The sequence below is a fragment of the Schistocerca gregaria genome, chromosome 4 (assembly GCF_023897955.1).
Source record: "Schistocerca gregaria isolate iqSchGreg1 chromosome 4, iqSchGreg1.2, whole genome shotgun sequence".
Classification (NCBI taxonomy): domain Eukaryota; kingdom Metazoa; phylum Arthropoda; class Insecta; order Orthoptera; family Acrididae; genus Schistocerca; species Schistocerca gregaria.
This window is the reverse complement of record NC_064923.1, coordinates 233,304,988-233,322,074: the sequence shown is the minus strand read 5'-3', so window position 1 is coordinate 233,322,074 and position 17,087 is coordinate 233,304,988. Positions and strand designations below refer to the sequence as shown.

General features: G+C 44.7%; 1 protein-coding gene across 1 annotated transcript in view; it reads left to right on the top strand.

Moving 5' to 3' along the window:
• Window positions 1-17,087, top strand: part of LOC126267520 (uncharacterized) — a 70,766-nt gene that overhangs the window by 12,582 nt on the left and 41,097 nt on the right. Inside the window, exon 2 of the mRNA XM_049972822.1 lies at window positions 9,087-9,246. Within this exon, the coding sequence (XP_049828779.1) occupies window positions 9,087-9,246 (160 nt within the window). The remainder of the gene's footprint in view (window positions 1-9,086; window positions 9,247-17,087) is intronic.

Below are 17,087 nucleotides of genomic sequence, written 5' to 3'. Positions count from 1 at the left end.
TTCGGTGAACACTGTGTTCCAAAGTACCATCTGGTTTTTTATAAACCATAACGTCTAAAAATGGAAGCATCCCATTACTTTCTACCTCCATGGTAAATTTGATGCTGGGACGAAGACATTTGAAGCAGTCAAAAAATCAGTTAAGGGTATCACGTCTATGCGGCCAGACGAGAAAGCTATCATCCACATATCTCCAGAGGTACGTTGGTTGTAAGGCTGAACTCCTCAGTGCCACATTTTCTAAGTCCTCCATAAATAAACTGACGACTATGGGTGATAAAGGACTACCCATAGCCACTCCGTCACAAATGTTGCCATTAAATAAAAAATACGTGGATGTCAGCACATGACGACAAAGCATCACCAGCTCCTCATCCAGTTTTTCACTAGTCAAACAAATGGACTCTTCCAGAGGAACTCGTGTAAAAAGAGATACCACATCAAAACTCACTAATAGATCTGAAGGACTCAACTGCACAGGTTTCAATCGTGGAGTAAAATCCATCGAATTGGATATATGGTGTTCACACTTGCCTGGCCTGAGAACAGATGATAAATACTTCACCAGGTTATAAGTGGGTGCACACAAATTACTTACAATAGGGCTTAGAGCAACCCCTTCCTTATGCAACTTAGGCAGACCATACAACCTAGGCTGAACGGCAGTACCAGGATGAAGTTTCTTACCTAAATCTTCTGACAATGAACCGTTTTTCAACAGTGAAAGTTTCTTACGCTTACTCCTCTTACTAGATAGTCTCCTGAACGCCGGGTCGTACAGTAGTAAATCCATTTTTAGGACATAATCATCCCGCGTCATACAATAGTGGCATTCCCATTGTCAGCTGGTAAAACTACTACTTCGCCATCATTCCTAAGGGAACGCATGGCTGCTCTTTCTGCGGAAGAGATGTTATCCCGCAGTTACCAAGCCCGACGTAATGTGTGGGACACTTCTTGCCTCATTTCTTTTGCTTGGTCCTCGGGTAGGCTTGTTCTGGAAGTCTCTTGGGAGTGGGCGAAACATGTAAACCTTTCTGCCACACCGCCATTGTTGGCCCATTCAAGCAAGGCCTTGTTAGAAAGATTAACCGCAGTGTGCCGACGTTTTACCCTTCTGATGTTGTAGAACGAGAAATTAGCCGTTCATATTTCGAAGATTGTCTGTTAACGGCGCTCCTATGTGCCAAATCCCATAGCGCCCATGTGGAATCATCAGTAGTCCCGACCCGGTGATCCAAGTCGGGAACTATTTTACCTTCGGAATATTTTACCGAAGAGGACGTGATCGTCATTTAACAATATAGTAAAACTGCGCGCCCTCGGGAAAAATTACGGCTGAAGTTTGCCTTTGCTTTCAGCCGCAGTATCAGCACAGCGACACTGTTTGGTTGATGTTACGAGGCCAGTTAAGTCAATCATCCAGACTGTTGCCCCTGCAACTACTGAAAAGGCTGCTTCCCTCTTCAGGAGACGCATGTTTGTCTGGCCTCTCAACGGATACCCCTCCGTTGTGACTGCACCTACGGTAGGCTATATATATCGCCGAGGCATGCAAACCTCCCCACCAACGGTAATGTCCATGGTTCATTGGGAGATGGGGATCATTCGACAATTCTAGGTAATGGTATTTGAAGAGAAAATATGTAGTGGATCGTGTACTCGAAATGACCTGTTTTGATTCTTGGTTTCCTGTTAGGACGTTTCTCTGAGAAAGAAGTAAAATAAATGACAACCGGTGTAAATATAAAGTCGTATAACATGAATAGCTGGAAGACCCAGAACTGTGAATTCAGCCACCAAATTGGAAAAGTTTTCCTACCCTTCGGGCCCGCAGGCACCTTTATTTCGTGATGTATGAGAATTACGTGGGGATGTTTATTTGTTAAGTATAGGTGACTGTAATGTGTGTTTGTTTGTGTGTGTGTGTGTGTGTGTGTGTGTGTGCGTGTGTGTGTGTGTGTGTGTGTGTGTGTGTGTGCAGTTTAAAGATACGTTCGTGTTGGAGAGAGAACGGAACGGTGAAGCGGAGAGAGAATTGCCTATTCCCCTCGCATAACACCAAGGAGGATACCGAGCTTAATGTCCCCATCCGACGGATGTATCACCAGCAAACATGTCGCATGCCCTCACTCCATGAAACACTGCGGAAGGGTTTTGGAGGTTAATCCAGGACATTGGCGTACAGACTGGTGATCAGGGATTTCACACCACCATCCCTCCTGTTCCCTCTGGTGTAAAGCAAAGGGGGAATTGTTGACAGCACTCGGTGTAGCCGGGGTGTCACCCATCCAGGCTTTATCACCGCCAGGCAGTGTTTATGTTCGTTAATCTGATGGGAGTCGGTGTACGAACCTTGGCACTGCCGTTGCCATAACTGATGTGAGACACTGTAAACAGAACATGTAGTAGCAAAAGAAGAGAAATATAAGCTACTGAAACTGTATGATGGCAGAGCCTATTATGTTGTTTGGGTGTGAAAATTGTGTTTTAAACAGATAAGAGTTTTGGAAATAATATACCTTACACTGAGGTGACAGAAGTTGGTGACAAAAGTCACGGAATAGCGATATGCACATATACAAAGGGTGGTAGTATCGCATACTCAAGGTATAAATGGGCAGTCACTGATTGAGCTGTCATTTGTAATCAGGTGATTCCTTTGAAAAGTTCTCCGACGTGGTTATGTCCGCACGACGGAATTGGCAGACTCTGATCATGGAACGGTAGTTGGAGCTAGACGCATGGGACAGTACATTTCGGAAATCGTTTGGGAATTTAGTATTCCAGGATCCACCGTGTCAAGAGAGTGCCGAGAAAATCAAATTTCAGGCATTACTGCACCATGGACAAAGCAGTGGTCGGCGATCTTCACTTAATGACCGAGAGCAACAGCCTTTTGCGTAGAGTTGTCATTGCTAACAAACAAGCAACACTGTACGAAATAACCAAAGAAATTAATGTGGACCTGCGACGAACGCATCCGTTAGGCTAGTGCGGCGAAATTTGGCGTTCATGGGCTGTGGCAGCCGACGAACAACGCGAATGACTTTGTTAACAGCACGCTATATCATGCAGCGCCTCTCCTGGGCTCCTGACCACATCGGTTAGTCCCTATGTGACTGGAGAACTGCGGTCTGGACAGATGAGTCAGGATTTCAGCTGGTAACAGCTGTAGGTATGGACTGAGTGTGGCGAAGACACCACGAGGCCATGGTCGAAAGTTGTGATGAAGACACTGTGCAGCCTGGTGCTGGCAAGTTAATGGTGTGGCCTGTGTTCACATGGGACAGAATGGGGCCTTTGGATGTTCATATACGTGGAGACGATTTTCAACAATTCATGGACGTCATGTGCCCAAACAACGATTGAATTTTTATTGATCGCAATGCGCCAAGTCACCGCGCAACAATTTTTCGCTATTGGTTAGAAGAATTGTGGACAGTTCGAGCGAATGGTTTATCTACCCAGATCACTCGACATGAATCAATCGAACATTTATGGTACATAATCAAGACGTCAGTTTGTGTAATGAATCTCGCACCGGCAACACTTTCGCACTTTTCGACAGCTATAGAGGCAGTACGGGTCAATATTTCTACAGGGGATTTCAAACGACTTGTTAAATCCATGCCACGTCGAGTTGCAGCACTACGCAGGAGAAAGTGATGCGACTCGATATTAGGGGATATCCCATGACTTTTTCACCTCAGTATAAGGTATATTCTTAAGAGCAATGGCCATGTACACCTTTAGAAATGTAATGTTCTATTTAGTCGTGTAATCTGTCATTAGTTTTTCATGTTTTATTAATCCTTTAATTTATTTTGATGATAAATTTTGTGAGCTGCATTGTATAAACTATGTATAAAATAGTTCAAATGTCTGTGAGCTCAATGGCACTTAACATCTGAGGTCATCAGTCCCTTAGACTTAGAACTACTTAAACCTAACTAACCTAAGGAAATCACTCACATCCTTGCCCGAAGCAGGATTCTCACCTGCTTCCGCAGCAGCAGCGTGGTTCCCCACTGACTTGCCTAGAATCGCTTGGCCACAGCGGCCGGCCAACTATGTACAGACTCCTTCCGTGATCAAGCCCCTTTTGCTCGCGGGATCCCACGGTATTTGATAAACAAATATATAATTGGAGGTAAAATAAAGTACGAGATAGGAAACTAAAACATATGAAGTGCGTCAACAAGAATTACAGTGTAAAAGAATAAAATCTCAACTGCAATATGCGCCTCGTACGAATAGAGGGAAAAGTACCTGCGAAAAAAGCGTTGCTTTACAAACAGACAAGTTATATATTGCATGCCAGTGGAAGAGAAGGGAGGGTAACTAGCTCATGTCTGAAAGGAACGGACTGCATGACCCACCGTGAATATGATGATAATGATGCCGTATGAACACTCGGATACATACTTGTCAACGGAACGGCATGACTGAACGCTTGAACACGATCGACTGTATAGCTTATTTCACAATGTTGCTTTCTAGCTTGTAAAGCTGGCAGACATACCTCACATCAGTTTAGTGTGTGGTATGCATTGTCGATAAATTGTCCACCACTGATCTCCAAAAGCTATTTTTTATTATGTTTGTCAACTCACATTGGATCCTCGTGTAGAGTGATACACATCCGTACCCTGCTTGATTCCGTAGCACGATCGTCGCACTGGGCTCAATCCTCCACATCACCTTACATCTACGTCCGTCACGCGCAAGTCATCTTATTGTGATGGGAAATACTTCCCATACCTCTGTCCTTAGGCCCCGCCCCCTATTCCTATTGTTTCGCTCAAAGTGAGATGGAAGAACTGCTGTTGGTAAAGCTCCATGTGACTTCAAATAATTTTACCTTTTTGTTCTTTTCAAGACAAATATCTAGGGTCAAATGGTTCAAATGGCTATAAGCACTATGGGACCTAACATCTGTGGTCATCAATCCCCTAGAACATAGAACTACTTAAACCTAACTAACCTAAGGACATCACACACATCCATGCCCAAGGCAGGATACGAACCTGTGACTGTAGCGGACACGCGGTTACAGACTGAAGCGCCTAGAACCGCACGGCCACACCGGCTGGCAAGTATCTAGGACGAAGCCGTATATTGGCTGCCTTTTTCTAGAAACATTGCCCTTGATGCAGTGTGACGCAGAACGCCTGTCTCGTAAAGCCAAGCACTGGAATTGTATTGGTATCTCTGTGACGCTTTCGAGCTTACGAAACGGACACGTGAAGAAACACAGACCTATTCTTAGGGCCCTCTCTATCCCAACTTGTAAGGGAGCAGATTTAGGAACAATTCTCTAGTGTCGGTCAGCAGAGTGTTTTGAAAGCTACCTCTTTTAGGAATGGACTACATTCCTGATGATTCTTCCATTGAGTCTCAATCTGGTATGCGCCATTCCTTCTGTTACTTTTATGTGGTCGTTCCACTTTAGATCTCTTCGTTTGCACACTGCCAGATATTTAATTAAATTGACTATTTTCAGTGACTGTTAGATAGGTGTGCGATCGAGTTATAACTTATTTATACGTAATGTGTTACATATTTTTTAGTTGGGGGTCACGTGTCAATTCCTGCCCCAAGAGTCAAACATCTTCACTTCTTCCTCCATTCGGCTGCCATTTTTCAGCGTTGCGACTTCTATACATATACTGCTATCGTCCACGAACAACCTGGTACAGCCTCATATGTTATCCAATAATTCTTTTAATGTCCATTACCAATAATGGCCCAGTAAAACTCCATTCTGGTGCACACCAAGAGAATTATAAATGTGATGGTCCTCCTCGTTATTTAAAGACATGTTGTGAGCTGTTTGCTAGGAACTGTTCAGTCCAGTCACAAGGCGGACATTGCGAACACTCGCGTTTTATCCTCTCGGTGAACTGTCTGGAATGTCTTCTGAGAACACACTATCAATCAAGACGGCCTTCTTGGTCTCATTGACGAACAAAACAAGCTGCAGTTCAAACGATCGTTGTTTAATGAATATATACTACTGCTACATCACCAAGATGACGTGCTACAGACGCGAACTTTAACCAACAAGAAGAAGATGCTGTGATATGCAAATGATTAGCTTTTCAAATCATCCACAGAAGGTTGGCGCCGGTGGCGACGCCTACAACGTGCTGACATGAGGAAAGTTTCCTACCGATTCCTCATACACAAACAGCAGTTGACAAGCGTTGCCTGGTGGAACATTGTTGTGATGCCTCGTGTAAGGAGGAGAAATGGGTACCATGACGTTTTCGACTTTGATAAAGGTCGAATTCTAGCCTATCGCAGTTGCGGATTATCGTATCGTGACATTGCTGCTCGCGTTGGTCCAAGTCCAATCACTGTTAGCAGAATATGGAATCGGTGGTTTCAGGAGGGTAATACGGAAAGCCGTGTTAGATCCCAACGGCCTCGTATCACTAGCAGTCGAGATGATAGGCATCTTACCCGCAAGGATGTAACAGATCGCGCAGCCGTGTCTCGATCCCTGAGTCAACACATGGGAACGTTTGCAAGACAAGGCTGCTGCCCTGTTCAGGAGCCGCAAGTATGTCTGGCCTCTCACTAGATATCCATCCGTTGTGGTTGCACCTACGGTATCAGCTACAGAGACCAAGGCTGCGGTTACCGTTGACGCGGCATCACAGACAGGAGCGCCTGCGATGGTGTGCTCAACGACGAACCTGGGAGCTCGAATGGCAAAACGTCATTTTTTCGAATGAATTCAGGTTCTGTTTACAGAATCATGATGGTCGCATCCGTGTCTAGCGACATCGCGGTGAACGCACATTGGAAACGTGTATTCGTCATCGCCATCCTGGCGTATCACCCAGTGTGATGGTATGGGATGCCATTGGTTACAAGTCTGGGTCACCTCTTGACCACATTCACGGCACTATGAACAGTGGACGCTACGTTTCATATGTGTTACGACCCGTGGCTCTACCCTTCATTCGATCCTAGCGAAACCCTACATTTCAGCAGGATAATGCACGACCGCATGTTGCAGGTCATGTTTGGGCCTTTCTCGATACAGAAAATGTTCGACTGTTGCCCTTGCCAGCACAGTCTCCAGATCTCTCACCAATTGAAAACGTCTGATCAATGGTGGACGAGCAACTGGCTCATCACAATACGTCAGTAACTACTCTTGATGAACTGTGGTATCGTGTTGAAGCTGCATGGGCAGCTGTACCTGTACACGCCATCTAAGCTCTGTTTGACTCAATGCCCAGGCGTATCAAGGCCATTATTACGGCCATAGGTGGTTGTACTGGGTACTGATTTGTCAGGATCTATGCACCCAGATTGCGTGAAAATGTAATCACATGTCAGTTCTCAAAGAATGGTTCAAATGGCTCTGAGCACTAGGGGACTTAACTTCTTAGGTCATCAGTCCCCTAGAACGTAGAACTACTTAAACCTAACTAACCTAAGGACATCACACACATCCATGCCCGAGGCAGGATTCGAACCGGCGACCGTAGCAGTCCCGCGGTTCCGGACTGCAGCGCCTAGAACCGCACGGCCACCGCGGCCGGCATGTCAGTTCCAGTATAATACATTTGTCCAATGAATACCCGTTTATGATCTGCATTTCTTCTTGGTGTAGCGATTTTAATGGCCAGTAGTGTACAATGGAGTGCCGAGAAGATACACTTCAGAGTTTTTAAAGTGAAAACGCTTAAAGATTTTTGAATAAAATAAGCGTTTTTAACATACTAAATGATTAGTCTTCATATCTACATATTTATTACTCGAAATAGTCATCATGGTGACGAAAATATTTCTCCCAATCAGACAACAGTTTGCTGATACCGTCGCTGTAAAATGTTTGATTTTTTTGACGGAGACGCAACCACATCTTTGAAGTCATCTAAAGTATTCTTTAAGTTTTTAAAACAGATGAAAATCGCATGGGACCATTACGGGATTGTATGGAGAACGAAAGAAAACAGTGACCCCAATTGTCGGGTTGTTTGCAGATGTCAAAGAGTTCGTGAGTGTTCTAGCGTTGTCATGCTGTAGGACAGGGTGCACCCTCTACTGACGAACTCTTAGAATTCGTGACACTCGATTACAGCACGCTGGTTCTCACGCACGACATAGGTTACACACTACCGTGTTACACGCTATAGATTGTGCCTTCTAGTGGCAGAGGACTGCCGGAAAGACGATCGAGTAATATGTACGACATCCAATATCTCAACCGATATTGAGGACAGAGTAAAAAATATTAGAACCTTTACTTTCCATCAAGCCATCGTTTACGCATTTCATCAGTATAAGAGTCATGATTTCCATAATGTTGTGTATCTAACGTGTACTATGATATTGAGTTCAGTTATGTTCGAAGTTTCATGTAAAATAGCTAATCTTGGCACCACCTATATCTTTTGTCCATTTATTAAATTTTTGCCAGCTAACACTTCCTTATTGACGAATGAATCCTGTGCGCACAATCTGTGATGGAAAGCGCCATACACTTGGGTTCACGAGTATTTCTGTCTCTGTAAGCCTTGTCGCATTTCTGTTCAATGGACATTGTGATAGGACATTAGATTATCTCTCTGGGACACCGCTCTCACAGTTTCTCTTCGTCCCTGCTAAATCCAATGAACGTAAGCTAGATGTCGACCAAACAGAAATAGTTCAAATGGATCTAAGCATTATCGCATTTAATATCTGAGGTTATCAGTCCCATAGAATTAGAAATACTTAAACCTGACTGAGCGAAGGCCTTCACACACATCCAAGCCCGAGGAAGGATTCGAACCTGGGACCGTAGCAGCAGCGCGGTTCCGGACTGAAGCGCCTCTAATCGCTCGGCACAGCGGCAGGCTCGACCAAGCACAAATAAGCCATGCGTCAAGACCCTTGCATGCCTCGTAGGACTTCAGATACGGTATTATGTTATTATCTAGTAGAAGCTGAGTAGCATGCTATCCAAGGATAACAGACTTCACTTCCTGCATTGTTTTACACTTTTTTCTGTTTCTGCTTTGCACCTTCTCTGCAACTGACCTCCGTGGATGTGCTACACTTCGTGATGCCCTCCCCACCAGCTGACAGTACAAGGGCCGCATTCGTCAAACGCCGCGCTGTGCGGGGCGCCGCTCTGTCGCCGGAGGACTACTTCGCCAGCCTCGTGGACCAGTTCGACGACGCCGTCCGCAGTTTGGGCTTCTACAACCTGCCCATCCACGACTTCACCAAAGAGCTTGAGTGAGTTTCTTTCCCACTCCCAGTCGCGATTATTACTGTCTCGTAGATAAATGTCTTAAGCCTGTAATATACACTACTGGCAATTAAAAATGCTACACCAAGAAGAAATGCAGATGATAAACGGGTATTCATTGGACAAATATATTATACTATAACTGACATGTGATTGCTTTTTCATTGCAATTTAGGTGCATAGATCCTGAGAAATCAGTACCCAGAACAACCGCCTCTGGCCGTAATAACGGCCTTTGATACGCCTGGGCACTGAGTCAAACAGAGCTTGGATGGCGAGTACAGGTACAGCTGCCCATGCAGCTCCAACACGATACCACAGTTAATCAAGAGTAGAAACTGGCGTATTGTGACGAGCCAGTTGCTCGGCCGCCATTGGCCAGACAAATTGGTGAGAATGAGAATGTGCTGGCCAGGGCAGCAGTCGAACATTTTCTTTATCCAGAAAGGCCCCTACAGGACCTGCAACATGCGGTCGTGCACTATTCTGCTAAAATGTAGGGTTTCGCAATGATCGAATGAAGGGTAGAGCCACGGGTCGTAATGTCTGAAATGTAACGTCCACTGTTCAAAGTGCTGTCAATGCGGGCAAGAGGTGACCGAGACGTGTAACCATACCATCATGCCGGGTGATACGCCAGTATGGCGATGACGAATACACGCTTTCAGTGTGCGAGATTCTGGATTCATCCGAAAAAATGACGTTTTGCCATTCGTGCACCCAAGTTCGACGTTGAGTACACCATCGCAAGCGCTCCTATCTGTGAAGCAGCGTCAAGGATAACCGCAGCCATGGTCTCCGAGCTGATAGTCCATGCTGCTGCAAACTTCGTCGAACTGTTCGTACAGATGGTTGTTGTCTTGCAAACGTCCCCATCTGTTGACTCAGGGATCGAGATGTGGCTGCACGATCCGTTACAGTAACGCGGATACGATGCCTGCCATCTCGACTGCTAGTGATATGAGGCCGTTAAGATCCAGCACAGCGTTCCGTATTACCCTCCTGAAACCACCGAGTCCATATTCTGCTAACAGTCATTAGACTTCGACCAACGAGAGGAGCAAGGTCGCCATACGACAAACCGCAATCGCGATAGACTACAATCCGACCTTTATGAAAGACAGGAAACGTGATGGTACCCATTTGTCCTCGTTACACGAGGCATCAGAATACCGTTTCACCAGGCAACGTCGGTCTACTGCTGTTTTTGAGAAATCTATTGGAAACTTTCCTCTTAGGCGTCGCCACTGGCACCAACCTTGTGTGAATGCTCTGAAAAGCTAATCATTTGCATATCACAGCAACTTCTTCCTGTCGGCTAAATTTCGCGTCTTTAGCACGTCATCTTCGTAGTGTAGCAATCATAATGGCCGGTAGTGTAGTTTATGGATCATTTTTAGGCTTATAGCGCTTACTCTGTAACCTCTCCACTACGTATTGTTTCAGTACAGAATTTAGCCCACCTGTACCTCCTACACTATAAAACCTACCTTTACCAAATGCTATGTCCCCAGAAACTGTTATCCAACTTCAATTCGTGTGCTAAATTCGACCAAATAGAACCAAATATGAATTGAATTGTAACTGGCCAGAATGCAACTTATCTTTATGTGAAATACGCAACTGAAGTAAAACGATTATCTGGCGCTAACCAAAATTTCCACTTACCCTGCGGCTTGAGAGCACTGTTCCACATTTCTTGAAAGCAGAACTGCAAACAACAAGCAGGCAGCGGCTAGGCTAGGTTTCTGTTTCCAAATACGTGCTCGAAATATTGCATGTGGTAATGCGTAATGATACACAGTGGGGTGGGGAATTTAACTATTCCTATGAAATGATATTCCAAGGCAACTATTTTAAAATGAAGTATGTATACAAAAAAGACAGAGTAAAGCTTCGAGTGAGCTTCACACATAACATTGGTCTGAACAGTACTATGCTTAGCAAGGTGGAAAATGTTTTAAAGATGGTACAACGTTAACAGAGAATTTATATAAAAATTATATAAAAATCAAACAGCTTAATCATTCAATATGTTAATGCATGACTAAGGGAAATGGAGTGGTCTTTCTCGCAGCTCTCAGCAAGTTAACTACCTGACATCGATCATTCTTAGCTGCGCAGTTCTGCAGTAAAACCGCAAACTTCTGCTCTTCAGAAATAATAAATTTTTCAAAACTTACCGTGTCTTCGCTTTCTAATGTTTTCGTCTTACTCAACCTTGCTTTCCTTTACAATCAATCCTTCTTCATTTAACATAAACCATCAGAAGCGAACACAGTACTACTGAATACGTGCCTCACCTACCACACTTCCACTAAGAATGTATCAGACTGCGCAGCGGCAAAGACGCTGCCTCGGCAAGACCAAAGATTGTTTAACAGTAACGTAACTTGGTGAATTCAACTAGTTCTCAAATAGAAAATGTATTTCGGCTTTGGAATTTCATTACTTAGAAACAAAGTTTAAGCGAAAAACTAATGCTAAATAGCTTGACGTACCTTATCCATTTGCCTGGATGAGAATACCGAAATATGTCAATAAGGATTTGCGAAACGTTGGTATTTTGCGACGTCGCAGAAACTCAGTATCGCAGCTTAGCAGAGAAAGCTGCGGTCCCCAGTGGACTCACAATAATTTCTTCTCCACTTACAGTTTAAACTTTATTTCGAATCAGAATGTAACATTACAGTTGACTATCGTGTCATTTCTTGCTGAGCATTAAATTACTGGTCAGATATGTGGGAAGATATTCCTTATCACTGTATCGAACGAATTGCTATCATTCTCTGAAGTGAATTAGTGTAACTTCGTCCTAAAACTATCGGATTTGGAGGTTCTCTATATATAATTTCATTTTCTTGGATATGCATACATCCCATAACGTGAGTTTTAGTAGTAGAGTCTCTCAATGTTCTACATTTCGTGGCTAAAAGTTCAAGACGATCAATTTTTAGTTACTTGCGTTTTTCATGTCGAGAGAAGAAATAACTCTTTCCGGAATGCACCTTTCGATAGGCATTGCATATTTAGAACTGCTGCTGTTATCTAACTCGAATCGTAGTTTTCCAGAGCCTATTATACTCGATGCCTTGCAGACACAAGAAGAACTTCTGTCGTTGACACCACCAGAACTTCTTAGTAGCGTGAAACACGATGTATCACCGTTATGACAGTGACGATTCAACAAGTCATGGATGCAAAGTGACGATCAGAAAATGAAAAAAATAAGTGTATATGATGGACACTGACGGTCAGTGTGTAAAGGGAGATGATAATAATCGTGTTGGATTGAAGCACAGTGGTAGGGGAAGGAAATGAGGATGCTGTTACAGGAGAATATGGGTTTGGAATGATTGGGGAAAGACTACTAATCTACAGTAAACTGCAGCTGATTATAATAAATACACCAATAATCATAACAGGGAAAAACATTTTTGGAAAAGGCCTATAGGCACGAAAAAAACTTAGCTGGATTACACCATGATCAGAAAGATATTCCAAATTTAGATACTGGATTGTAAGACATAACCAAGACTAGATATACATCTAGACAACGATTTAATAATGATAAAGATTAGGCAATAGTTTAAGACAATCTCAGAGAGAATCAAGTGAGAAAACGAATTACTGAGTAATTTGAGTCTGAATTTCTCTGAGGTAACAGATACTGCTACTGAATAGCACAACAGTCCTCTTGGAGGACAACGATAATAGAAAAATTGCTTCAACTGATCAACCAGAGGAATCTCTATGAAGAATTTCAGGGAAAGACATAAATATGGAAACATTAGTGACTTAGGAATGAAATAAGTACACCGTACAAGGAAGCCAAGATGACGTGGCTGCAGGACACAGGTGAAGATATTGGAATATACGTGGTTGTCGTGTAATGGCGCAGCGGAGCGGCAATCAACACTATCAGTACCAAAAGGGCGGCTACTTCTGCCACAGAAGGGGTTGGCGGAAAAGTGGTGCGGCGTGATGTGGAAGCTGAGGCAGTAGTGTGTGGTGTGGTGTGTGGTGTCGATACTGAGGCCGTAGCGTGTGGTTTGGTGTGGTGTGGTATGGATGCTGAGGCAGTAGTGTGTGGTGTGGTGTGGATGCTGAGGCAGTAGCATGTGGTTTGGTGTGGTGTGGATGCTGAGGCAGTAGCGTGTGGTGTGGTGTGGTGTGGATGCTGAGGCAGTAGCGTGTGGTGTGGTGTGGATGCTGAGACAGTAGCGTGTGGTGTGGTGTGGATGCTGAGACAGTAGCGTGTGGTGTGGTGTGGATGCTGAGACAGCACCGTGTGGTGTGGATGCTGAGACAGCACCGTGTGGTGTGGTATGGATGCTGAGGCAGCAGCGTGTGGTGTGGTGTGGATGCTGAGACAGTAGCGTGTGGTGTGGTGTGGATGCTGAGACAGTAGCGTGTGGTGTGGTGTGGATGCTGAGACAGTAGCGTGTGGTGTGGTGTGGATGCTGAGACAGTAGCGTGTGGTGTGGTGTGGATGCTGAGACAGTAGCGTGTGGTGTGGTGTGGATGCTGAGACAGTAGCGTGTGGTGTGGTGTGGATGCTGAGACAGTAGCGTGTGGTGTGGTGTGGATGCTGAGACAGTAGCGTGTGGTGTGGTGTGGATGCTGAGACAGTAGCGTGTGGTGTGGTGTGGATGCTGAGACAGCACCGTGTGGTGTGGATGCTGAGACAGCACCGTGTGGTGTGGTATGGATGCTGAGGCAGCAGCGTGTGGTGTGGTGTGGATGCTGAGACAGTAGCGTGTGGTGTGGTGTGGATGCTGAGACAGTAGCGTGTGGTGTGGTGTGGATGCTGAGACAGTAGCGTGTGGTGTGGTGTGGATGCTGAGACAGTAGCGTGTGGTGTGGTGTGGATGCTGAGACAGTAGCGTGTGGTGTGGTGTGGATGCTGAGACAGTAGCGTGTGGTGTGGTGTGGATGCTGAGACAGTAGCGTGTGGTGTGGTGTGGATGCTGAGACAGTAGCGTGTGGTGTGGTGCGGATGCTGAGACAGTAGCGTGTGGTGTGGTGTGGATGCTGAGACAGTAGCGTGTGGTGTGGTGTGGATGCTGAGACAGTAGCGTGTGGTGTGGTGTGGATGCTGAGACAGTAGCGTGTGGTGTGGTGTGGATGCTGAGACAGTAGCGTGTGGTGTGGTGTGGATGCTGAGACAGTAGCGTGTGGTGTGGTGTGGATGCTGAGACAGTATCGTGTGATGTGGTGTGGATGCTGAGACAGTAGCGTGTGGTGTGGTGTGGTGTGGATGCTGAGACAGTAGCGTGTGGTGTGGATGTTGAGGGAAAAGCATACCACCAGCCAGCTGCGTACGTGATACTGGTGATGCAAAACTGAATTTAGAACCCTTGGAGTCGGCGGGAGTGCCAGTCGATGACACTTATGGAGATGTTTCCTCTCGTTGGTACCACTTCAAGACTGGAAACGATAAGGACTGGTTCTTGGCCCTCCATTTCTTTATTGTTTACCACACACATTCAGTTCATTCCTAATTAGGATGCTGTTCTGTGTCACATGATTTTACGGTTTGGGCACCCAAAGCTTGAAAACATAACAAATATTTTTTTAACTGCTGAAATGTTCTGAAAAACATCCGGTAGCAACATTAGCTGTTAACAGTTCCTTTACTATAGAATCATACACGAGCGGTTTCTCGGTGATTTAATCTCATGCTCAGGTACATATAAATTTGAAAAATGTAATGAGAACTAGAAAGTATAATAATGGTAAAATTAAGGCAAGTAAACGAGAAAGATAAGTGAAAAATACATAATTAAATTAACATTGAGTCGTAAATATAATGTCGGCTACTGTGGGAGTCAGCAGGGACACAGACAAGGAGGGAGAGAAGTTGATATGGCTGGTAGGAGGAATCCAAAATGATCTTTACATAACAGTTGTAAATTAATAGAGCACTTTCTTTCTAAAAAGAAAAGAGAAAGTAACTTAACTTGCCTGCTGTGTCTCATACATGCAGTTACATTACCCACTATTACTACTTGCAGAACGCAGCACTGATGATCTCGAAGTTAGCGACCGGACTGGTGCCGACCGGCGAAGGACGACTCTTTAAGTCAGGGTTGACAAGGGGAACTGAACTGTGTCTTCCTGGAGGTGTGGCGCTGTTCGCGGGATCGAAATGAACAAGGCATCTGTCACTGAACAAGGCATCTTTAAGTTTCTGGAATGCACCCTGATACTCTGTGGCCCAAACAAAACGCGCAGTCCTTCTCCGCAAACGATGCGAGTGAGCCTCGATTAGGGCTGCATTGGGTATAAAGCAGCTATAGTATGTAGACTTCCCGAGAACTCACTGCAATTCCGTCACCTTCCGCAGGTCAGTGAGGTCCCGATTGGCTAGAATATGTGAGTGAAGGGGCTGAACGCCTTGGCTGATAAGAACTTGGCCTAAATACTGAATTTCAGCCAGAAAAAGGCACAGTTGTTCAGGCATCACTTCAAGCCTGTGGCTGAAAGTACTTGAAAAAGCGTAGAAAGGTTACAAAATGTTCCCCCGGTGTACGAACGTTCTGAAAACACAATAGCGCCCATGTCAGCAGAAAGGAAATTTTGTATTAAGCAGTTCTAAGTAGCGTTGGAATATGGCAGGTGCGGAAGTGCTACCAAGGGGTAAAAGCAAAAATTTAAACGTCCCTAAATGTAACTTCCTGGCAGATTGAAACTGTGTGCCCGACCGAGACTCGAACTCGGGACCTTTGCCTTTTGCGGGCAAGTGCTCTACCATCTAAGCTACCGAAGCACGACTCACGCCCGGTACTCACAGCTTTACTTCTGTCAGCTGCGAGTACTGGGCGTGAGTCGTGTTTCGGTAGCTCAGATGGTAGAGCACTTGCCCGCAAAAGGCAAAGGTCCCGAATTCGAGTCTCGGTCAGGCACACAGTTTTGATCGGCCAGGAAGTTTCATATCAGTGCACAGTGAAAATCTCATTCTGCAAAGTGAAAATCTCATTCTGGAGTTATAACTTGTTTATACGTAATGCGTTGAATATGTTTTAGTTGAGGGTCACGTGTCAATTTCTGTCCCAAGAGTCAAACATCTTCAGTTCATCCTCCACTTCGTGGCAATTTTTCAGCGTTTCGACTTTTCTACGTACACTGGTATCGTCCACGAACATTCTGGTGCAGCCTCGCATGTTATCCAATAATTCTTTTAACGTCCATTACCACTAATGTCCCAGTAAAACTCTCTTTTTGTGGACTACATTCTGGACCCTAAATGTAGGTTGACCACAAACACTTACTGATACTCCTCATCGAGCAGAATTTGCAAATACGCATCAGTGCTAGAAAAATAGTGTCGTACACTAAGCCTATCCAGTAATTCCTCAGGATGACGCAAAGAGTAAGTGTCAATTACTGTTTGTGGGTTCCCAGTGAATTTAAAGTCAACACAAAGACAAAGTCTTCCAGAAGACCTCGGTAAGATAACTGGGAGAGAATCCCATAGGCTAGCCTCGATAGGTGAAAAAACATCATAGCCTTGCGATTTTTTTAGTTCACTTGCAACTTTATCTCTATGTGCATCACGGAAAGGACACGCCTGAAAAAAAACTTAGTTGCTCATTATTTTTCCTTTTAATGTGTGCCATAAGATTATTTGGGAAACTCTGCAATCAGTTAAGTAACACTACCCTTTGGATTGAAAGCAGAAACAGAAAGTACATTGTTCTGAATACGTAGACCGAACAAATCATGAATCTAACCCGAAAATATTTTCAGCGTCTCGTGAAAATTGTCGCTGTTCTGATGTGGATGTGGCAGGCAAATTATGTGTACCAAGCAATGAAATGTCCTG